This window comes from Stegostoma tigrinum, chromosome 20, assembly GCF_030684315.1.
Source record: "Stegostoma tigrinum isolate sSteTig4 chromosome 20, sSteTig4.hap1, whole genome shotgun sequence".
NCBI lineage: Eukaryota > Metazoa > Chordata > Chondrichthyes > Orectolobiformes > Stegostomatidae > Stegostoma > Stegostoma tigrinum.
The window spans coordinates 9002522-9027912 of NC_081373.1; the positions used below are offsets into that span (position 1 = coordinate 9002522).

Consider the following 25391-nt stretch of genomic DNA (forward strand, 5'->3'; position numbering starts at 1 on the left):
GATTTTGGTGGCAAAAGGATGAGATTGGATTTTTTAGTCAACATTCAGGGGCTTACCTTTATACAAGGTTGACTGTTACTCCAGTAAGTACTATATCTGCCTTAGTACTTATCCCTTAAAGCACAAATCATTTATTCTCAGATGACCTAGTTTTAAAATTTTATTTTATATTTGGGTTAGAGTTAGGATTCTCCTACACTTTATCCCTGAATAGTCCAGTTCTAAGGTTACGGTCTCTTATTTTGGGCATTGCCATAAATAAAATTATTTCTCGTCATTAATCATCTTAATTGAGGCACTCCCCAACCTTCAAAGAAAGAATACAAGGACAGTTAACTTTTAGTAATGTTGTTTGTATGTGTGTTTCTCAAATTATTCCAAACTGGGCTGCTGCTGTCGCCATCTTGAAAATGGCCCCATTTCTCAACTCTATGTCTTCTCATAATTAACCAAACCTCTATCCATGCTAATATGCTACCTGCAACACCGTGGTTTCTTATCTTATTAAGTAGTCTTATGCATAATACTTTAACCAATGTTTTCTTGAAAATTCAACCATTTAACCATCTACTATTCTGTCTCTTTATTTACCTCCTCAAAAGAATTGTATTACATTTTAAAGCCATGTCTTCCCCTTCATGAAGCCAGGCTGACTCTGCTTGATTACATCATGCATTGCCATTTTTTTTCCTTCCTTTTTATTCATTTTTTGTGGGATGTTGGCATCACTGGCTGGCCAGCGTTTATTGCCTCTCCCTAGTTGTCCTTGAGAAGGTGGTGGTGAGCTTTCTTGAACTACTGCAGTTCACCTGTTGTGGGTTGATCCACCATGTCGTTAGGGAGGGAGTTCCAGAATTTTGACTAAGTGACTTTGGAGGAACAGCGATATATTTCCAAGTCAGGATGGTGAGTGGCTTGAGGGGGACCTTGAAGGTTCCCATGTATCTGCTGCCCTTGTTCTTCTAGACGGAAGTTGTCATGGGTTTGGATGGTATTGTCTGAGGATCTTTGATGATTTTCTGCGGTGCCATCTTGTACACCGCATACACTGCTGCTACTACCAAGTGTCAGCGGAGGAGGGAATGGATGCTTGTGGATGTTGTGCCAATGAAGCCGGCTGTTTTGACCTGGATGGCGACAAGCTTCTTGAGTGTTGTTGGAATGCACTCATGCAGGAAAATGGGAAGTGTTCAACCACACTCTTGACTTGTGCCTTGTAGATGGCGGGACTGGTTTTGATGTGTCCAGATGTGAGTTACTGATTGCAGTACTCATAGGCCCTGACCTGATCTTGTAGCCACGGTGTTTATGTTGTAAGTCCAGTTGAGTTTCTGATTATTGATAATCCCCAGAATGTTGATAGTGGGGGTTCAATGATGGTAACACCAATGAATGTCATGGGGCTGGGGTGGTTAGATTGTCTCTTACTGGTGATGGTCATAGCCTGGCATTTCTGTGGCATGAATGTTACTTGCCACTTGTTAGCCCAACCTGGATATTGTCCAGATCTTGTTGCATGTGGACATGGCCTGCTTCAGTATCTGAGGAGTCACGAACAGTGCTGAACACTGTGCAATCATCAGCGAACATCCCCACTTCTGACATTATGATGGAGGGATGGTCATTGATGAAGCAGTTGCAAATGGTTGGGCCTTGGATACTACCCTGAAGAACTGCGCAGAGATGTTCTGCAGCTGAGATGACTGACCTCCAACAACCTGGACCACCTTCCTAGGTGTCAAGTTTGACTCCAACCACCTGAGAAATTGCCCCGATACCAACTGATTCCAGTTTTGCTAGGACTCCTTGAATCCACACACTGTTAAATGCGGCCTTGATGTCACAGGCTGTCACTCTCACCTTATGTGGAATTCAGCTCTTTATCGATATTTGAACCTGGGCTGTAGTGAGTCAACAGCTGAGTAGCCCTGGCAGAATCCAAGCTGAGTTTCAGTGAGCAGGTTGTTCCTGAGCAAGTGCTGCTTGATAACACTGTTGATGACACCTTCTATCACTTTACTGATGATCAAGAGTAAACTGACAGGGTGGTAAAGTGGCTGAGTTGGATTCATCCTTCTTCTTATGTAAATGGTCTATTATGTGATACAGTCATAGAGCTGTACAGCACAGAAACAGACCTTTCGGTCCAACTCATACATGCTGACCAGATATCCTAAATTAACCAAGTCCCCTTTGCCAGCATGTGGCTCACATTCCTCTAAACCCTAGCTATCCATGTACCGATCCAGATGCTCTTTAAATGCTACAATTGTACAAGCCTCAACCACTTCCTCTGGTAGCTCATTCTATACACACATCACAATCTGCACTAAGAAGTTGCCCCTTTGGTCCCATCCATACCTTTCCCCTCTCACCTTAAACCTATGCCCACTAGTTTTGGACTCTCCTACCTGGGAAAAAGACCTTGGCTATTCATGCTTCTCATGATTTTACAAATCTCTATCTTTTATAACATTCTCTAACAACTTTCCAGTGACCGATATTGAGTTTTTCTCAGTTACCTTTTATCTCCTTCTCTTCTCAAATATGGTAAAAGGTCCCATCTGACCTCAACAAACAGTTTCGATGCTGAAAGTCATTCATTTTAGGCCTGTGCTCTAAAACCGGGCCCAAAATATAAATCAATCCAATGAAGAAAATAAAAATCTAAACTACTATATCCTGACAATCTGATTAAAATTGAGAATATTTTGCAACTCTTAACAGTCTCACTCAGGTGTGGTTAATTTCCCATTAGCGAGTGCAAAATTTCACTATAAACTATGCTGGAAATTTAGCACAATCCAGCAACATACAAACCTTCCGTACCATGAGAGATTAAATCCTCTAACTGATCTAATTCTGCCTGGTCACAGCAATTAGTCTGTTTCCTTATACTTAAGGAAGAGAATATGCTTACATTGTAAAACAGCCCTCAAGATTATCCAACTCAGTGGGAACACCACTTCTAGTGTTTAAAAATTGAAATCTTATACTTCAAGTTGTGTTGTTGGGTTCACTCAGAATGAGATGGATTTTTTTTACAGATTCAAAAATTGTTAAGCTGCAGCCAAAATTCCTACTGAACTACATCTCGTCGAGTATATAGAGCAGCTTTGGAATGACAAGCAGATGTAAAATCACACTGATTGTTCAAAAGGAAAAAATAAAAGGACAAGAACAGCTGGGCCTATTGAGAGTGCACACTCATTTTCTGAGGCATACAGTGCAATTCAAGTGGATATTTTGATTGTCATAGATGTTGCTATTAAAATACCACTGGTGATGAAAAGACTTACAAAGATGTCTTGACCAATATCCGACCCTTAACCAGTGTACCAAAAATAAACTTAACAGGTCAAGTGATTTCATGTGGGATCCCATTTCTCACGAAATTGCTGCCACATTTTCTCTCAATGACCAACCAGAACGTGATGAAAATATTCCCTTTCAAAGTGCATGAAATGCCTTGAAAAGTATAAACTCACCTGCCACATACACTAAAGCATTCAAAGCTTTTGAGAAGATTTGTAGTTTGGGTTATGGATGAGGTTGTAGACTTGTTCACTGAACCTTGTTGTGATCTGTCGCAGAAGTAACAGCCAGACACACTAGTCACCCCACCGTACATCAGACACATATCAGAGATGACCACAAGACTATTCAGAGCCCTAGGTATATGAGGGTAGCCCACTAGCCCACAACCACCCTATGACTTTGCGTGACATTTGTCCTGGGGAAGCATGAGATAGTTTAAGCACTTACTAAATGCTGGCAGTACTGACGAACGTAAAGGATCCCATACCCACAACCAATAAAACTAACATTATGTACAAAATACCATGCAAGGACTGTAGAAAAACATTACATAGGCCAAACTGGAAGAAAACGGACAATAAAGGATGTACAAACACTAACTAGCCACCAAGAGACATGACCTGTTCTCAGTGGTCTCAATATATACGGACAAAGGAAGACACAAAGTCGACTGGGACAACACATCCGTAACAGCACAAGTCAAACAGAGACATGCCAGGGAGTAGCAAGATAATAAAATGTGAGGGTGGATGAACACAGCAGGCCAAGCAGCATCTCAGGATGCCAGGGAATTCCTGGAGGCCTGGCATTTCAACCAGAACTCCAGCAACAAACACACTGAACTGGACCCGATCTACAAACCACTGAAAAACAAAGCCGAAGTAATGCCAAACACTCCAGCAACCCAAGGCATATAAATAACAATCAGGACAAAACACCAACACTTCACCGAAGGCGCACTGACGATGTTGCCTAGGAGGGTGAAGAAGCATCAGCAAACAAACACACCTGCTCGATGAGCAAGTCTACAACCTCACTAAAAGCATTCCTTTTTCATACAATCCAATGGATTGTTCCAAGTGTTCAACATAGCAGTGAACTATGCACACCAAGAATATTATGCAACAAATTCCTGGCCTATCTGGAGACAGGTAATCAAAGATTAAGGCACAGAGTACCAACTCACTCTCGTTAAGAAGCCAGACTGGGACAGGGTCATTCAGTGTTCATTAACAAACCGTATATTAGGAGTACAGTTTTAATGTTATGAGACCAGAGTTATCAAACTGCCTAAATTCTAAACTGCATCATTTCGTTCATCTATTTTAATAACCTACGGTGGCTTCTGGTTAGGCAATCGCCCAATTTTTAAAATGCTCGTCTTTATTTTCAAATTTGTCCACAACCATACCCTTGCTCAATTCTATAACCTTCTCCTGCCCTACAATTCTCCCAGACGCACATCATCAAAGTTGAGCCTCTTGGGCAATACAGCTTTTAATTGCTCTACCATAAATGGCTCTGCTTCAATCTTCCAAGGCTAGAAATACTGGAATTCACTCACTAAGGTTATAAAGGTTTGGCAGCATCTGTGGGAAGAAAGCAGTGTTAACATTTTGAGAGTCACCAGATTCAAAACTGTAGCTCTTTCTTCCTAAAAATACTGCCAGCCCTGCTGAGTTTCGCCAGCAATTTCTGTTTTTGTTTAAGATTGCCAGCATCTGCAGACATTTATTTTATTATATTGTTGAATTTTATAAGGTGCTTTCCATGTAACAACCACCTCAGTAGACAAGTCCTCATCAAAAGTTCTTTCAACCACTGACTTTCTTGACTAACAAAGCCACACCTCCCCCTCTTTTACCACCTTGACAACATCAGGACAAAGCAGCCCAGTTGATTGGCACTGCATCCACTCTCTCCACCAGCAGTGCTCAGTGGCTGCAGTGTGTACTATCTACAAGATGCATTGGCTGATGCCCAACCCCATTTCAGGAATTATCTTCTTGAGCACAGTGATTTATCAAATAAGACCAAACTGGCCCCTACGCATGAGAAGAAGCAACCTGGGATGCAAGCTGGTTGTGACAGGCCCAGTTGATGTACATGTCATGGAGACAGTGGTGGAGGCTGGGGCTGATGAAGCACAGCTTCCCCTCCGCAGTATTTTTTAAAAATTCATTTATTCATGGGATGCGAGCTTCAATGACTGGCCAGCATTCATTGCCTGTTTCTTTTGAGAAGGTGGTAGTAAGCCGCCTTTTCGTACTACTGCAGTCCACATGCTGTAGGTAGACCCACAATGCTGTTAAGGAGGGAATTCCAGAGTTTTGATGCAGCAACAGCGAAGGAACCGGCGGTATATTTCCAAGTCAGGATTGTGAGTGGCTTGGAGGATAACTTGCAGGTTGTGGTGTTCCCATGTATCTACTGCCCTTGTCCTTCTATATGAAGGAGGTCATGGGTTTTCAAGGTGCTTTCTGAGGACTTTTGGTGAATTTCTGCAATGCATCTTGTAGATAGTACACACTGCAGCCACTGAGCACTGCTGGTGGAGAGAGTGGATGCAGTGCCAATCAACTGGGCTGCTTTGTCCTGATGTTGTCAAGGTGGTAAAAGAGGGGGAGGTGTGGCTTTGTTAGTCAAGAAAGTCAGTGGTTGAAAGAACTTTTGATGAGGACTTGTCTACTGAGGTGGTATGGGCTGAGGTCAGAAACAAGAGAGGAGAGGTTACACTGCCGGGAGTTTTTTATAGGCCTCTGCAAAGTTCCAGGGATGTGGAGGAGAGGATTGGCAAAACTATTCTGGGCAGGAGTGAAAGGAACAGGGTGGTCATTATGGGAGACTTTAACTTCCCTAACATTGACTGGAAACGTTATAACTCTAGTACGTCGGATGGATCAGTTCTTGTCCAATTTGTGCAGGAGGGTTTCCTGACTCAGTATGTCGAAGGGCCGACAAGAGGGGAGGCCACACTGGATCTGGTACTTGGTAATGAACCAGGCCAGGTGTTTGATTTAGCGGTAGGTGAGCACTTTGGAGAGAGTGACCATAATTCGGTTAAGTTCAGTTTAGCGATGGAAAGGGATAGGAACATGCCATAGGGCAAGAGTTATAGATGGGGGAAGGGCAATTATAATGTGATTAGGCAAGACTTAGGAGGCATAGAATGGATTAACAAAATGTAGGGGATGGGGACAATCAAAATATGGAGCTGGTTTAAGGAACAGATATTGCATGTCCTTGATAGGTATGCCCGTCAGGGAGGGAGGAAGCGATAAGGGAATCGTGGTTTACTAAAGAAATAGTATCTCTTGTTAAGCGAAGAGGGAGGCTTATGTGACAATGAGACGAGGTGGTTCAGATGAGGCGATGGAGAGTTACAGATTAGCTAGGCAGGTTTTAAAGAGACAGTTAAAAAGAGCAAGGAGGGGACATGAGCAGACATTAGCAGGTAGAATAAAGGAAAACCCTAAAGCTTTCTATAGGTATGTGAGGAATAAGAGGATGACTAGGGTAGGAATAGGGCCAGTCAAAGACAGAGTGGGAAGTTGTGTATGGACCCTGTGGAAATTGGAGAGGTGCCAAATGATTATTTCTCATCTGTTTTCACTGAGGAACAGGAGAATATTGTAGAGGAGACGACTGAGTTACAGGCTACTAGAATTGAAAGGATTAAGGTTAGTAAGGAGGTGATGTTCTCAATTCTAGAAGGTGTGAAGGTAGATAAATCCCCTGGGCTGGATGGAATTTTTCCGAGGATTGTCTGGGGAGCTAGGAAGGAGGTGGCGGAGCCTTTGGCCTTGATCTTTGAGTCCTCATTGTCTACAGGTTTAGTACCAGAGGACTGGAGGATTGCAAACGTTGTGCCCTTGTTCAAGAAGGGCAGTAGGGATGACCCTAGTAATTATGGACCTGTAAGCCTTATGTGTGTTGTAGGAAAGGTTTTGGAAAGGATTATAAGAGATAGGATTTATAATCATCTAGCAAGCAACAATTTGATTGGAGATAGTCAGCATGGATTTGTCAAGGGCAGGTCGTGTCTCACAAACCTCACTGAGTTTTTTGAGAAGGTGACCAAGCATGTGGGTGAGGTAGGGCAGTTGACGTGGTGTACATGGACTTCAGTAAAGCCTCTGATAAGGTTCCACGTGGTAGGCTATTGGAGAAAATACAGAGGCACGGGATTGACTGAGATTTAGCGATTTGGATTAGAAACTGGCTTTCTGTAAGGAGGCAACGAGTGGTGGTTGATGGAAAATATTCAGCCTGGAGTCTGGTCACTAGTGGTGTGCCTCAAGGATCTGTTTTGGGACCATGGCTGTTTGTCATTTTTATAACTGACTTGGACGCAGGCATAGGTGGATGGGTTAGTAAGTTTGCAGATAACACTAATGTCAGTGGAGTGGTGGTCAGTGTGGAAGAATGTTGCAGGTTGCAGGGAGACTTGGATAAATTGCAGAATTGGGCCGAAAGGTGGCAAATGGAGTTCAATGCGAATAAATGTGAGGTGATTCACTTTGGGAAGAATAATAGGAAGGCAGAATACTGGGTCAATGGAAAGATTCTCGGTAGGGTGGATGTGCAGAGGGATCTTGGTGTCCATGTACATAAATCCCTGAAAGTTGCCACCCAGGTTGATAGTGCTGTTAAAAAGGCTTACAGTGTGTTAGGTTTTATTGGTAGAGGGATTGAGTTCCGGAGCCGTGATGTCATGCTGCAACTATACAAAATGCTAGTGTGGCCTCATTTGGAATACTGCGTGCAGTTCTGGTCGCCGCATTACAGGAAGGATGTGGAAGCATTGGAAAAGGTGCAGAGGAGATATACCAGGATGTTGCCTGGTCTGGAGCGCAGGCCCTATGAAGAAAAGCTGAGGGACTTGGGTCTGTTCTCATTGGAGAGGAGGAGGCTAAGAGGGGATTTACTAGAGACATACAGGATGATCAGAGGATAAGATAGGGTGGACAGGGAGAGTCTTTTTCCGAGGAGGATGACTTCAGCTTGTACAAGGGGGCTAGCTACAAATTGAGGGGTGATAGATTTAAGACAATGTCAGAGGCAGGTTCTTTACTCAGAGAGTGGTAAGGGCCAATGTAGTTAACTCAGCCACATTAGAGGCATTTAAACAGTCCTTGGATAAGCATATGGATGATGATGGGATAGTGTAGGGGGAGGGACTTAAATTAGTTCACAGGTCAGCACAACATTGAGGGCTGAAGGGCCTGTTCTGCGCTGTATTGTTCTATGTTCTTCAGTGTTGTTGGAGCTGCACCCGTGTGGGGAGTATTCCATTACAATCCTGACGTGTATCTTGTTGGTGATGGAAAGGCTTTGGGGAGTCAGGAAGCGAGCTACTCACTGCAGTATTCTTAGTGTCTGACCTGATCTTGTAGCCAATGTGTTTATGTGACCAGTCCTGTTGAGCTTCTGGTCAATGGTAATCCCAAGGATGTTGATAGTAGGGGATTCAGTGATGGTAACATCATTAAATGTCAAGGAGCGTTGGTTAGATTCTCTCATCGGTGATAGTCATTGCCTGGCATTTGTGTGGCACAGATATTACTTGCCGTTTGTCACCCCAAGCCTGAGTGTTGTCCAGATCTTGTTACATTTAAACACGGACTGTTTCAGTATCTGAGTCGCCGCAAATGACACTGAACATTGTGCAATATTTGGCAAACATCCCCACCTCTGACCTTATGAGGGACTGAAGGTCATTGATGAAGCAGCTGAATTTGGTTGAGCCTAGGACACTAGCCTGAGAAACTGCTGCAGAGATGTCCTGGAGCTAAGATGACTGAACTCCAATAACCATGACCCTATTCCTATGTGCCAAGTATGACTTCAACCAGCAAGTATGTCTCCTGATACCCACTGATTCTGGTTTTGCTAGGGATCCTTGATGCCACACTCAAAGTCGAATGCAGCCTTGACGTCAAAGGCTGTCACTCTCACCTTACCTCTGGAATACAGGTCTTTTGCTCATGTTTGAACAAAGGCTGTAATAATGTCAGCAACTGAGTGGCCCTGCTGGAGTCCGAACTGGGCATCACTGAGCAGGTTGCAAATTAGATCTCATCATTCCACTGCTGGACTAAGGACAACATCCAGGGTGCAGGGGCAAAGACCAGCACTGGGGGCCAGATGACTTAACACAATGGGGGCTTGGAAATGAAATATCATGTTGTTACTCTTTGTCATTTTCAGATGATGTCACTTCCTCTTTGTGCACTTACAGGTGGTGTTTCTCCAGATCTCAGCTTTCGAGTTAAAGGTCAGATATTGTCATTTGCGAAAATGGATTCTAGTCCAAAATATTAAAGCAGACCTTTTAAATGTACAGAATTTAGTGTTGCACATTGAAGAATTTATTTTCTATCCTGCACTCGTGCACTTCAAAATAAATGTTTTCTGTAAACTGGTAACTTTTAAAATTAATATCACCTTTTGAAACTGTGATTGTCTACGCTTATTAAACTTCACTTTCAAAAAGTTTTTTCAATGCAGAGGGAGAAAGTCTGAGTAAGGCTATTCAATGGTAGCTTTTCTCTATTCATGTTCAGTGACACCCATTTCCACCTTTCAAATTATCTATTAAAAAAGTCAATTATTTTAAGCTGGGTTACTCGCAGATGGACGACTGGACACCTTTATTCAAAGTACTTATTTTTCCTGCTAAACTGTAACAGATTGATTAGATTAGATTACCTGCAGTTTGGAAACAGGCCCTTCAGCCCAACAAGTCCACACTGTCCCTCGAAGCATCCTACTCAGACCTCTCCCCCTGTAACCCACACACCCCTGAACACTACGGGCAATTTGGCATAGCTGATCCATCTAGCCTGCACATCTCTGGACTGTGGGAAGAAACCGGAGCACCCGAAGGAAACCCACGTAGACACGGGGAGAATGTGCAAACTCCGCACAGACAGTTGCCTGAGGCTGGAATTGAACCTGGGTCCCTGGCGCTGTGAGCTGCAGTGCTAACCACTGAGCCACCGTGCTGCCTCAATTGGGCTGTTATATATATCAATGACTACTTTAAGAGTTAATAAAACCAACATGTGAGCTCTGGTATGCAGCCCATGGAAAATAAAATGATTATTCAAATTAATTTTAGCAGAAAATTGAAGCCTAACCCAACTAGCAATTTAAATTGCATTTTGGATAAAATTTCCCAATTGATCCCAAAGTAGAAACAAGGTGCATAAATCTCAGTATATGTTATCATGGCAAAGTAAAATGCTGCTCAAAACTAATAGATAATAAAGTTGCCATAATCACAGAGGCCCATAGGGCTGCTCTCTCAATACATAAAAAAATAACTAGCGGTGAGTTTAACCTGAGGGTCACCATGGCTCAGGCAAAGACTGGGGTTCAGAAAGCAGGAATTCCATGCTGACTTCCGGAACTGAACCTGCACGGCTGGCATCACTCTACATTGCAAACTAGTAGTCTAGCCAACTAAGATAACGAAATGGTGTGCACCCTGAAACACAATTACAGAATCTGTTTGGAAAATACATTTTCCAGCATATTTTCAAACAAAACACACCAGTTGCTTATTCAGGACCCAATGGAACAAAATGAAAACACAAGTTTTTTTTCTGAGCATCATATGCCCCTGAGCAAAAGCTTTCATCTATTTTAGGAAAAAAACAGGTGTAAATTATTACCCATCTATAGTGCAACATAGTTTGCACTTGCACTCAATGCCTGCCACCTTCTGGCCTTTTAACAGTACTGCACGGACAAGGTGCTGAAGGAAATCCTTCATAGAATCTCTGGCACAAGACAGCTCTGTGGCCCATTATTGTTGTCACAGATTCAATCAATCTGATTCCACTGTACTATCTCCTCATGCTCCTGCAATTTTGTATTTTCTTCAAATTATTTATCCATCTCTGCTTTTCAAGTCATTATTGAACTCCCTATCCCTTCACAATTAGGGACATCTCTTGTTAAATTTCGCCAGAATCTTTTCTGTTCTTAAATTAGGACAGTTCAAGTTTCAGTGGCCTCTGCAACAAAGAGAGACCCAGGGTGCAGATACATCGTTTCTTGAAAGTGCCATCACAGGTAGACAGGGTGGTGGAGAAGTGTTTGGCATGCTTGTCTTCATCGGTCATAGCCATGAATACAGGAATTGGGACATCATATTACAGCTGTATAAGATATTGGTAAGACCACACTTGGTACACTTTGTACAATTCTGATCACCCTGCTATGGAAAATGAGACTACTTTAATTTAGGAAACGTGATTGGCATGCAAGAGTTGAACCGAAGGGCCTGTTTCTGTGTTGTATGACTCAATAACTCTAAGTGAAGTAATTTGTCTGCAATACTACTATAGCAAATGTTTAATTCTGACAAGGACAGCTGTCACTAGAGAAAGAGGTGAGGTTGAAAAACTGCCAAAGAATTTGAAGGACTTGAGAAAATATGGTCCCACCTTGTTTCCAGGAGTCCTTCAGCTTCAAATCACTTTTCTTCCTCTTGGCTTTGCCACCAGCTACAGCAGCACTTGCCCTGAACACATTTCTTTCCCACCTAACAATGCTGATATTAATGGCAGCAGTTTCAAGGAGCAGATTATTTAATTGTGTTTCAGAAGTTAAAATGCTCCCAGGCCTGATAGAAAGATCCCTGACTCAGAACAAAAGTTCCCAGCTTGTTGTGAAAGTGTGAAGTTATGCACTATGGCAGGAAGAACAGAAGCCTAAAAAAACTGAAGCACGAAAGGATTTAGGAATCCTAATTCAGGGTGCTTGTAAGGTTAACACGTAAGGAAGTTAGGAAGATAAATATAATATTAGCAGTTATTCCAAGAAGGCCAGAATACAAGATCAAGGATGTACTGCTGAGACTGCATAAGACCCTGATCAAACCACACATGGGCAATTTTGGGCCCCATATCTCAGGAGGCATATGCTGGGCCAGGAGAAGGTTTACAACAACAATCCCAGGAACAAACAGCATGTCATACGAGGAGCAGTTAGGGACGCTGGGTGAGTACTCGATGGATTTTCCAGGATGACGGGGAATTTCATTGAAACTTACGGAATACTGAGAAGCCTGCATAGTGTGGACGTGGAGAAGATGCTTCCACTAGCAGGAGAGACAAACAGCTGCAGGCGCAGCTTCAGGATAAAGGGGACTATCCTTTAGAACTGAGATAAGGAAGAACTTCTTCAGCCAGATGGCAGTTAATCTGTGGAATTTGTTGCCACAGGGGAATGTGGAGGCCAAGTCATGAGTCTATTTAAGGCTGATTTATCAAGTTCTAGATTAGTAAGGGGATCAAAGGTTATCAGAAGAAAGCAGGAGAATGGGTTTGAGAAAAATACCAGCCATGATAGAGCTGACTCGATGGGCCGCATGGTCTCAATCTGCTCCAGTATCTTATGGTCTTACAAAATATCAAGGGCACTCTTTCTGCTGTAGAATTCTTAGACATGTACAGATGACACAAATATTTGAACTATGAAATAATCTGAACTGCTTTTAAGATCTTTTCCAGAAAAATTATCAGTAATTCAGTCACTGAGTCAAACAATTCTTTCCTAGCACATTTCTCTTGGCAGTAGCTCAAGTTCAATTTTCAAAAAAACCACAAGACATCAAGTGGTGGGCAAATGGCAACATCACACTTGTAATGCATTAGTGCTTTAAGTTTTTTTTTCCTCATTCACCTGCAGGATGTGAGCATTGTTGGCTAACCCAGCAGGTGTTGTCTGTCCTGAGTGCCGCTGAGAAGGTGATAGTGAGCTGCCTTCTTGAACTGTTGCAGAGCAGGTGGTGTAGTATTTGAAGGCTGAGCAGATACATGCATTTTCTCAAATTGAAAACAATGCAAAAACAAAGGAAGAGAAAGCAGTCGTCATCCTTCCATATATAATATGGGAAGAGTTAGCTCCAGACCATTTGGGAGAACTGTTCACTCCTTTATCAGTGGATTTGCTTTTAAAGATGTTTTGTCATGGAAGATATGGAGAGGAGATTTAAGGTACAGAAAATGGAAGATAAATAAAACATCAAGAGCAAACGTCTTGTGAACTATGCACGGTTGACAAGAACTAATGTCCTGGGGAAAAACTCATTGCAAGTGCAAGCTTGATTTCACAAGTCCTGCAACATGCTACAAGTAAAAGTCTTAGAGTTACACAGAGATTTTGACTGCACAGTTCTCCATTATTTCACCTTACTACTGAATGGTCGTTGGATCATTTAAAGCAATCTTCTCTGCTTCTAATCTCAACATGACTTCTCCTGGAGGGTTACAAGTGACAAATACAAAAAAATCTGATTCTGATCGTAACAGGGCGTAGCAAGAATCAACAAAGTAGCTCAGGGCACTTAAAATGGCAACAGAAATCAACGAACACAAACATTTATCAAAAGCAGGCCCAAATTTGCATTAACTGGCAACAACTACAGCTTAGTTGAGAGGCCTGTTTCCTGCTACACTTATTCAGGCTCGTCTAGAAATGTCAACCTACTTAGAGGTCTGTCAGCTTTATTAGTTTTGTGCATCAGAATGTGCCGATTTATGCTTCAACCACGATTAAGTTACAGAATTCTCAAGGTGCTTGGGGGTATATGCGATATTCATAGCTATTGTTACTATTTTGTCGCTTTGCTTCCTCTACAGCTTTTGGAGCCTTAAAATTCTAAAAATTGACAGGAAGCTATTACTTACTGTATAGTCCAAAATTCTTAGAAAAAGACTGTGCACAGAACAGCTCGAACCCCTGGCTCACAAAGTAACGAACAGCCCAGGCATCTTTATCCAAGTCACCAGATGCAAAGCCCTGATAGGCTGCATCAAAGAATGGGAAAAGGGACCTCTTCTGCAAACGGACATGAAGTATAATCATGAGAATGCACAGAACACAGAAAATTAAAGGAAAAAAAAGTGAAAGGTTACTTATAGCTCACAGTTAAATTCAGTCTTCCATGTTTTGAGTAGTTTCAGCAAGTTTATCAACAGATTTAATTTGTTCTTTGTTCCTACACAGTTCTAAATAGACAACAAATGCAGACAGAGTCTGCAATAGACATCTCACCCAGAACATCACAATCACAAATGGTGATTAAACAATGCCCAGGTGAAAGCAGTCAAAAAACACATCAATTCGCTAGTTTACCAGGTGGTGGAAGACATCATCCAAGATGTGCAGCTGTTACTAAGGGATATTGTCCACTTTCTGCCAAGAGTTATTGAATTTAGAACATCTGGCATATTATGCCAGTATTTTGAAATTGATACAGATAGTGCAGGATTCCCAAAGGTACCCAGATTTACACATCTGCTCCTGACAGAGAAAAATATAACAGAAACTGGAATGTGAGAGTTTTCAAACAGCAAACAACCAGCATGTGTTATCATCACTCATCTGTATCTAACCATATGAGTGAAGCAATCTTGCAGTAACAGTTCCTCATTCATTGCTACACCATAGGCTATGCTACCCTCTCAGCCACACACCAACCCTTTTCACCAAGATAACAATCTGCAAAATCAATTGATCTGACAAAAATTTCTCTATTCCCACTCAAATCTTTGCTAGAAACCCCACTAAAAGGTTTGATTTTGATAAAATTGTTTGATTAGATTTGAGTGAATTTCTAAACAATGAGAAGAGTAACAACTACTGAATAACCAATTCAAGTCTACCTTATATTGGCGGGTTAGCACTTAAAATCTAGCTAATTACAATGGAGACTTTTTGTGAAATCTGTTTGATATATTTCAGCTTCTACCTGAAGTCCATGTATGTGCCCCAAACTCTATGTTTCTCTGAGAAAAAAAAGATTAAAAATGATTGGAAGAACTTAGCAGGTAAGATGCCATCCATGGACACAGAAACTGATGTTTTGAGTCCACGTGACACTTCTTCAGAATGTTCGTTAGGAGAGTCACATCAGATATGGAAGTTAACCTCTATTCCTTACTTCACGGATGCTACCAGACTCCATGGCAGTTACTGATGATTAAAGGATGCCACATAATTGAAGGCTCTTTCTTTAATGTACAAAGTTTTCTCCATGTAACAGTGAAGATAATTTCGAACATGTCAGGCAAGGAGCATACAATGACAATGCATTTTGCGCTCCCCCGAAACAAGAACTTCAGATCCTATTCAGTTAAGAAGATAGGTCAAAAGCATTATTAAACATGCTGAAAATCTTTACTATACACCTTTGATACCAGACCAGTAACTGATATAATCCTACTGAGATTCTGAACACTGCATGATAACTCCATAAGAAATCGTGTTTAAGTTGAGTCCAATTCGAATGAAAGATTTCAGACTGGGTGCAAATTATTTGTAAAATAACTACTTGTGAATCAAAGCTCATTTTTATGTAACGGTAATTGTGTAAAATTTACAAAATCCTCAAAAATGCAAATCAAAGCTAATGCAACACAAAACTCACAGGTATTAAGTTTTTACAAGTATGGGACTATTTTTGACAACCTTTCATTTCTTACATTCTAATTTTACAAAAAAAGAGCTTCATCAGGGCATGACGTGTTGAAGATAAAACGCTTTTCGAGTTAGTTTAGACATTATTAAAATCAAATGAGTAAAGCCAGTGAATTCAATATTTCCTCACGTTAACTTCAAATGCACAGACACAAAGATACCTAGTGAGTGGTAAAGCGTCCAGTTGATTTTATGACTAATAGACTTTAAAGACAACTCTTACTGCACCTTCATGACCTCAGCAATCTTCTTCCATTCCTCTGGCGTTGGGTCCGTACCAGTCGGATTGTGCGCACATGCATGCAGTACAAAAATGGAAAATTCTGGAGCATTCTAGTGGTGAAAAGAAAAAGTAACCATTAAATATTAGTAACAAAAACAGAAATTACCAAAAAAGTTCAGCAGGTCTGACACGATCTGTGGAGAGAAACCAGCGCTAACCCTTCAGGTCATGTGACCCTTCTTCAAATATTAGTGTAATGCATATATAAACAGGAAGATAGGCAGCTAATTCGGGTTTTAAAAAAAACTTGTCAGGTTACTAACTTGTGTACCAACTAAGTTACTCAATTCCCCACATATCTTCACACCCACTCTCCACACAATCAACAGCATTCTAAATAAAAACCAAAAGAACTGCAGATGATGTAAATCAGGAACGAAAAAAAAGGAGACCATATTGTGAGCAGCAAATGCAGTAGACTGGATTCTTGGAAGTGCAGGTAAAGTGTTGCTTCACCTGGAAGGTATTTTTGGACCCTTGGATAGTGGGGACGGAGGAGGTAAATGAGTAGGTGTTGCACCTTTGCCGGTTACAGGGTAAGGTGCCAAAGGGCTGTGGGGAGGTGTTGAAGGTGAAGGGAGTGTGGACCAGGGTGTCCCGGAGGGAACGGTCCCTGTGGAAGGTGGGCAAGGGAGGGGAGGGGAATATGTCTCTCCTCTACACTGGGGAAACGATGCATAGACTTGGTGACTGCTTCGCAGACCACCTATGTTCTCCTTGCAAAAAAGACCCTGTACTACCTGTTGCCTGCCACTTCAATGGGTCACCCTGCCCTCTGGCCAACATCTCTGTCTCTGACTTGCTACAGTGTTCCAGTGAAGCCCAATGCAAGCTGGAGGAACAACACCTCATTTTCCGCTTGGGGACCCTACAGCCCTCTGGGCTCAATATGGAGTTCAATAATTTTAAGGCCTAAACTCTCCCATGTCTCAGCCCCCCACCCCACGCACCAAGCCTTGTTACCACATAGCCTGTCACTACATACCCCATGTTGTTAGTCACTAACAGTCCCCATTCACCCTCCCAGTCTGATCATTAGCAACTCCCTTGTCTGTCCAACTGTCTTTCTCTCTCTTTGGACTCTATCTTATACGTTTACTCCCTACCCCATCCACCTACCTATTTTCTGCCTATAAACTGAGGTTTTCCCAGGCACCATCAGTTCTGAGGAAGGGTCACCGGACCTGAAACGTTAACTCTGTTTTCTCCTCCACAGATGCGCCAGACCGGCTGAGCCTTTCCAGCAACCTTTTAGAATGCTGGTGCAAAAACACTTTCCTCAGTCAATTCTCTTGACTCTAGGCACTAAGTCTACAATCTAGAGCCATATGATCCCCAAGCTCAGTAATAGCATTAGAAACATCTGCAGTCTTTGCACAATATTTGAACCCACTCTCCCTCTGCTTTCACAAATGAGTGTAAAGGATGCCACGGAACTTTCTGAAAAGCAGGCTGTTCTCCAAGCCAGTATTTACTTTGTGGTAGTAGTAAATATCAAGTTATCAGTTATTTCATACCTGCTTGTGGGAACTTGATCTCTGCAAACCAGCTACTTAGTTTCCTACATTGAAAAGTAAGTACACTTCAAAACTACTTGACAAGCCATTCTGCAAAATTCAGAGGTCATTAAATGTGCTGAATAAAGGAAGGTTCTTTTTATTTCTCATTTGAAATTCAGTGATCTCAAGGTTAGAATGAAACAGTTTTTATCATTGCTGTTTCATTGATGGATCAATAATTTGAATGCTAAGATTTAAATCACATTCTGTTTCTTTCAATCTACACACCTATGCAGTTCACCAGGATAAAAGGTTTGTTCAACTCCACTTGAGACTATTTTCCTAGAAATGGATGTAGATCAGGTTATCATCATTGGTACAGCAGTTGCCAACTGCTCATTGTGGGAAAATCCACAACGCTTTTGTGTGATGTGTCATGACAGTATTTTTTAAGGAAACTGTAGCAAAGATTAGTTCATGATATAATGCCAATCCTCAGCTTTCACGGTTTGTTGACAAAACAGTCCTTTGAAATTACACCATTCCAAGCAGATTAGAGTGTGCAATTCCTATTAAGGGCCAGACACTTTCCTATTGCCTGCTATGTAGAAATTGAATGTTTTTTTGATTTGCTGCTACCATCTCCTGGTGGGGAGCGGTATTGGACTACAATGCCACAAGTACCAGATACTATCCAGAATTTTATTCAAGTGCCCAAACTTCACACAAGAGTTTTGATGTTGTACAATCAGCTTAATAATTGCAAAGTGGCACCACTCCTCAGCTTAATCCTCTCAATGATTCAGTTCCTGTTCCTTATGTTCTTTTTTATAATAGAACATCCAAATTTATGCACGTGGTCAACTGTTATCTGACCTAAAATACGAACAGCATATTTGTGGTTCAGGCTATATTCCCCCAACCCAACCTTTTCAGGATATTTCTCAGTTTGCATTTTGACATGTGCCTGACCATTTGCCACGGTTCATTTTATATCACCAGCAAACTTTGCTGGTGATCTCTAGTATTTCAGCAGCAGTCATTAAAACATTTATTGCACATTATTTCTGACCTGCCTTCAACTTCCAACAATTCTTCCTACCTCCAGTTCATCCTACCTATTCTTTCAATTGACTATTTTGGCAGTCCTCTTAAAACGTACAATTCATTTTATGCGATTTGCTAGTTCCTTTTATAACATCTCTGAATGTAGGGTATTCAGGGTAGATTGATCTTAGTAGAATAATAGGTTAGCACAACATTGTTGGCTCTAGGGCCTGTACTATGCTTTACTGTTCTACATTCTTCTTTCAACTCCCCATTGTTTTTTATATATTTCTAATTTCCTTGAATGGCTCCTTTTAAGCTTTAGCTTTTGTTTGGCTACTCATAACAGAATAAGAAGGGATCCAACTTAGAGGGTTTATCATAGGAACAAGTTACCAAGAAGGCACTGCCACCCATAATGGTGAGCATGCCTCAAGCAAATCACAAGCAAGGCCGTCATAATAGATTTTGTCACATATCTGGCACTTGAAAGAGCAAAACAGTCAAGTGTTCCACTAAGCATATTTTTGATAATGGCCAGAACTAAAAACACATTCTACAAAATATACCTCCATGTCCTCCAGAAGCCCTTGTAGATGGAGGCCACGCTTGGCTGGGTCCCAGTAACGATAGTTGCGAACGTCAGTGAATCCTGCAGCACCGAACACTCCATTATGATTTGCTGTACCAAAATATTCACAATGTAATTAAACACTGGCTTTTAGACTTTAAAGCTAATGCATGTGATGGTAATGAAGAGCAATGCCTCTGCAAAGGAAAATAGTGGTGTTGACGTTATTTGCTTTGGCTTTCCCAGCTCTTGACTCATATGCTTCAATAGTTTTTCACCTCAAGCGATAAGATGATTACATCTGTAATGAGGCAGAGTTAATTGTTATAGAAACTCAACTGGTTCACTAATTCAGACTTTAAAGCTGATGGATGTGACAATAATGAAGAGCAATGCCTCTGCAAAGGAGAATAATGGTGTTGACAAGTTATTTGCTTTGGCTTTCCCGGCTCTTGACTCATATGCTTCAATAGTTTTTCACCTCAAGCGAGAAGATGATTACATCTGTAATGAGGCAGAGTTTAACACATACTACTTAGTAAAAGTGAAACTGTTCCATGAGTACAGTGACAAATGGATATTCTCTGACAATAGTTTGTCAAAGGAAATTTCATCTCCGTCACTGTAACAAAAAGGAACTCCTCAGTCAGCAACAACTCTGGGAGTTCTGAATCTTCTAGTCAGACGTGCTTTGAAATATTTTCAACAAGCTGAATGCCAATCTTGAACTCCTTGCTGAATGAGATATGCTAGCAGTTATGGTACTCAGAGGTTGTGGTCTCAAAGTCCACTGCAAGCTGATCATATGTGGTCTGTTAATTATTGTAGAAACTCAACTGGTTCACCAATTAGAAACCTTCCATACAACCACAAATGACTCGCTAGTGGCTGCCATCCCTCAAGACCTGGTTACTCCTTAATGCCCTTTTTGAGTAGAAAACAGCAAATCATTGCACACCAGACTTGCAGGGTAAATAGAAAGACAAAAACCAAGCCTTGCTAATTTTCCAAGAATTGAGAGTGAAATAACAGTTACTGAAAGGGAGTCCCTGCCATTTTGGGAGAAGCATTACAACATTTGTCTTGAGGAGGCAGAATTAAAAGAAGAATTGCAGAAATACCGGACAGTAAATTAAAGTGTTTAATTCAAAGTTTGATTTGCTAATGGATAGAAAGATAAAAACTATCTACTGCATTTCAAACATAATCATTATTATTGGAGAAAGCTTTACTTTTAGTGTCTCTTGCTGCCATGTTATACTTTGAAACAGATTGAACGAAGCAGGAGAGGAACTATTATTTGCTTAGAATTCTTACCATAGTAACAGGAATCTTTCATAATACTTGGTATCCAGAGGCAACTCAAAAGATTACACGTAACCCTCACTGATAAAAACCTTTCAATGAGATTATTGTGTGGTCTCAAGAATTCAAAGGATTGGGAGCTCAGAATTCTTGAGACCATTCATTTATCATAACCTATATAATGTGACAGACACTCACTGCGTCAATTCAGTATCTACAGAATTTCCCAAGATTTATGTCAGCACCATAATCAAGGACAAAGCAAATGGCAACTCAACTCAGAATACAAGTGTCAGCAAAACTGAGTGAATGTGTTTCAATTCCAATCCTTCCACTCCCTTCTTACTCTGCTACTGACTCTTTGTTGGGGTTTAGTTCCACATCATTCAGGTGTTCATTAATCGTAGCAAGTGCCAATAGGGAACAGGCATGGAGGGTGTCTCACAATCAATCTCAACTATATTCGCATTGTATGTCTATACTGTGGGATTCATAAATGATCAAAAGAAGGAATCAAAGCTGAGTTTTCCATCTAACCTTGAGCCAATCAAATGCAGTGCTCCCACAAACGAATGTGTTAACCAATTCAAAAAAGAGCAAAAATCAAAAATGGTCTGTTGTTTCAAGAACAATTATCAACGTAATTTCCAGGCCATGATTTATGCCACACTTACACCACCCCTTTGGAGTCATATACAAGTGCAGTAGATATTTCCCCATTGTGGGAAGCCATGTACACCAATTAGCATCTTAATGAAAGCATGATTGAAATTGAGGAAAGCAGGGTAAGAAATCAAAATTACTGATCACACCTGGACTCTCCAGTGTCCAGTACTCCAAGGTCTCCCATTCAACCTTGGCTTTCTGATGAATCAATTTCTATTATTTCACTGCCATGAACACAAATTCAGGCTGCAACAGAAAGGATAACAGCCTATAACCTGAACTGTCAATAAGAAAAAAATGAAAACTCACTCAGCATCTCACAATAAGTTTGTATAAATACAATGTACTGTCAAAACCATCTTCTTAACATTCAGCTATTCAAATCTTAACATTAGTCTCTGATTTTGTCAAACGATAGCAAAGTAGGTCAGAACATTGATCTTTCATTTTTTGAATCATAATTAACATTTTAGAATTTTAATATCTTCTCACGTCTCTGAAAAGTGTTTTGGCCAAATCATACAGTTTCTGACGGGTACAGGCTCTTAACACAAAACTGCGCATAACCAAGCAACATCCATGTTAGCAAAAGAATAACTTGGATAGAGAAAAGTCACAAGGCAGCATTTTGTGATGCATATTTCTAGGTCAGAATTAAGATAATCTTTTTCTGTGCTGTATCTGACACCTGACTACCTGATATTGTGTAAAGAGGAAGTAACAGGGAGTACTTGCACAACATATGCACAACAACTCAAAACAGCAAAATTTTTGGTTCCTTCAGATAAAATTTTCTTATTCCACCACTTTAAAGTGTTTCTGAATCACAAATTGTTGTGCTGCATTTACAGAGTACTATTCACAGCAGCTGTAAGCTTTGGCTCAGAATTCAATGTAATGATAACAAAACTGTCAGCATCAGCAACCATTACTGAAGAAAAACCTGACAACAAAATTTAACATCCTCGGTTAACAGCTGAAATTCAAACACTGTTGTCAATGTTACCCAGGTCCTCCATAGACCATACTACTGTCTATTTCACAGATGTAACTCAATGTACAGGGGTACATTTCAGTTTCTCTTGCTGTACATTTGCTACTAAAGCTACTGAAAATGTTATGCCTTGTTGAATGAGGTGTAATTAAGATTTTCATGGCACTGTAACTCATAATTACCGGGGAACAATACCTCTGGACTGAAAAAAACTGAATTCAAAATGATGCAGTGTCATTCCAAGAAAAACAATTAACTAACCAATGATTTCAAATATTGAGTTTTTGATATTTCAGTTTATACCTTAATCTTTCATTTCTTTTCCTAGAGTGAATTTTACTTCCTACTTTGTTGTCAGATGATCTGTCTGACTGCACCACTGCCAGGCGACACCAAATTCAAAGTTGTCCCGGAATAGGGTGAAGTAATAATCTATAGCCAACTATATTTTTGTGGGCACCTTTGCAGGTGTAGTAAGGGGAGGCAATGGCCCAGTGGTATTATCACTGGACTACTGATCCAGAGAACCAGGTAATGTTCATCTTCAAATTCTGCCACAGCAGATGATGGAATTTGAATTCAATAAAAATCTGGAACTGAGAGTCTAGTGATGACCACGAACCCATTGTCAATTGTCAGAAAAGCCCATCTGGTCCACTGATGTCCCTTAGGGAAGGAAACTGCCATCCTTACCCGGTCTAGCCTACAAGTGACTCCAGACCCACAGCAATGTGGGTGACTCTTAACTGCCCTCTGGGCAATTAGGGGTGGGGAAATAAATGCTGGCCTAGCCAGTGATGCCCTCATCCCATGAATAAATAAATAAAAAGTGAAGAACTCCAATCCTTCACCACTGATGTTAAAAATCTAGTCTAATGCTATGTCATTACATTTGCCTTTTATTTCAACTCTCCAAGACAAATGATGTTCAGCGGAAAGTACTTGATAGGAATGAATTCCTACATTTATTTTCAAAAAGATGAAGCTTCAAAAGGAAAACACATACCCCATGTAGGTGAAGAAACATATAAAGGTGTGGATGCGTTGTTAGGTCCATTGTACCAAAGGCGCAGAAAGTCAGCACCCATTCGAAGAGCACCAGTCCCTCCCAAACACTGCACGCCACCCACCTGTTATAGAAAGATCACAGGTCAACCACCAGACACAAGTGCAACAATGAAAAGAAAATGTACGTGAAAATACTTCATCATGCTGCTGCTTGAAGCAAGAAAAAAGATTTCTTTAGTTTTATGATTGAAAACAAACAAATGAGTCCTTCCCCACTATCAATGCCAGTGTCTATCTGTATTTTCCTCCTGCAAAGTATTAAGCTGAGCACAAAGAAACTTATACTCAGCTCAACCACAGAATCTTACACTGGTGAAACAGCAGTTTTATGTGCTTCAAATGGGTACAGTAGAACAGGAATTATATTACAGATTAGTAATCCTCAAGATGTCGACTAATGAACTGGAGACAAGTTTAAATCTTACCATAGAAACTAAGAAATTCTTCTTATTGTAAATTAAGGTAATAATGGTAATCATGAAACTACTGGATTGTTGTAAAAAGCCAATGATGATTCACTGATGTCCTTTAGGGAAGGCAATTGACCCATATGTGATATCAGACCTACAAAAACAGCTTTAGTATGATGCTCAGATATATTCAAAACAGCACATTCTCAAGAGCAATTAATGTAGACAACAAAAATTGAGTTAGACAGCAACATGAAATCTCATAAATAGATAAACAACGACTATCTTAGCTTGGTGGGACATACAAAACAAAGATGTAAAGGTCTATCAATTAAACATACTTTAAACTGGGTCAGGTTTAAATGGAACTGCAGGATTGAAATTATTTAATTTACACCCTTCTGCAACAGGTTATAAAAGTAATGGGTGTTGTTTGACTTTTGGTTTAGTAGCACTCTGCATACTATCAAATACATCAAATGTTAACTTTCTATGCATTTCTATGCTTTTTTTTAAAAACATCTTTATCTGAATGGGTATGCACTTTTTTTATTCAAAGAAGTTCAATTTATGTCAAAGTAGTACTGGAGTATGTTTTCATACTTTTGCAAATATTAGCAAATTATGGCCATTACTACAAAACACTTGTTGTTTTAGACAAAGCTTAAAGCACTTAAATGCCAATATGGTCTCAGCTACCTGCTGGTGCTAAAAGATGCTGATCATCAGAATAGAAGTTAGGTCTTATTCAATGTTATCCTGCTATGGAACTACTCTTTAATCAGTGCAAATCTATTATCAATGGCATAATAAGTCAGCACCTACAAAACAAGCAGCAGTCTAACCTAAATAAGGTTCAAGAGGATAGTCAGGAGGAGGACAGGTAGAAAAGAAAGTAAATGAATTAATTTAAACCCTATATTTCCATTTGAATATTCAATCAATTACTGTTGTAATTTTACTAATCGTTTTATACAGCTCCTTACACTACTTCTGAAATATTTCCATGCATACGCCAATACCCCATTTGTGCATCTAAACTTTCATATTTTAACAAACTGGTAGACTCACCCTATCTTCCGCAATGGCAGGGCTGTCCTTTCCAAGAATTAGTTCACAAGCAAGTTTAGTGAATTCTGGAAAGCCCAGTATGGGCACATATTCATGATTAAGACTGTTATCATTAGCAATTTCCTGTTCCACCTTCTTCACTACAGGTAAGACCCAGGGTTGACCTTCATCAGTACGATAAGCTGCAAGGGGAGGAAACGCGAGAATAAACATACAACTTTATTAGATAGCACAGCTAAAGCATAAATATACAATAACTGTCTTGTGGTTCATGCCCAGAAATTCAAGGCAGTTTTAAAATGGAACCTGATTAAAAGGAATGTTTGAAGGTGCAACATAATTACACAAATACCTCAAGAACAATTTCATGCTTTTCATCTGAGCTTTGGAAAATTTGAACTTAGCATTTCAGAAGAACTCCACTGCTAACAAAAACTCAAGGTAACACTTGTACAGCAGTATATGGTTATTCTGAACAAGCACTAGAATTTATTCACAGATCTGTAATTCTCACAAGATTGCATATCACACCTTTTTCTTGCATGGAATGCGACTGTAGATAAATAAATTATTTGCAAGTGATTTAAACACCAGTTGCCTAAATAATTTGATTGATATCATCTAAGTTATTAGTAAACACAGTACAGTAGCATGCAGGTAACTG

At 40.6% G+C, this 25391-nt stretch overlaps 1 protein-coding gene across 1 annotated transcript in view; it reads right to left on the minus strand.

The window, feature by feature from the left end:
* Window positions 1-25391, minus strand: part of got1 (glutamic-oxaloacetic transaminase 1, soluble) — a 57426-nt gene that overhangs the window by 24161 nt on the left and 7874 nt on the right. The window contains exons 2-6 of the mRNA XM_059652976.1: window positions 24728-24909; window positions 23185-23308; window positions 19212-19324; window positions 16042-16146; window positions 14022-14172 (exon numbers count right to left, since the gene is read on the minus strand). Of these exons, the coding sequence (XP_059508959.1) occupies window positions 14022-14172; window positions 16042-16146; window positions 19212-19324; window positions 23185-23308; window positions 24728-24909 (675 nt within the window). The remainder of the gene's footprint in view (window positions 1-14021; window positions 14173-16041; window positions 16147-19211; window positions 19325-23184; window positions 23309-24727; window positions 24910-25391) is intronic.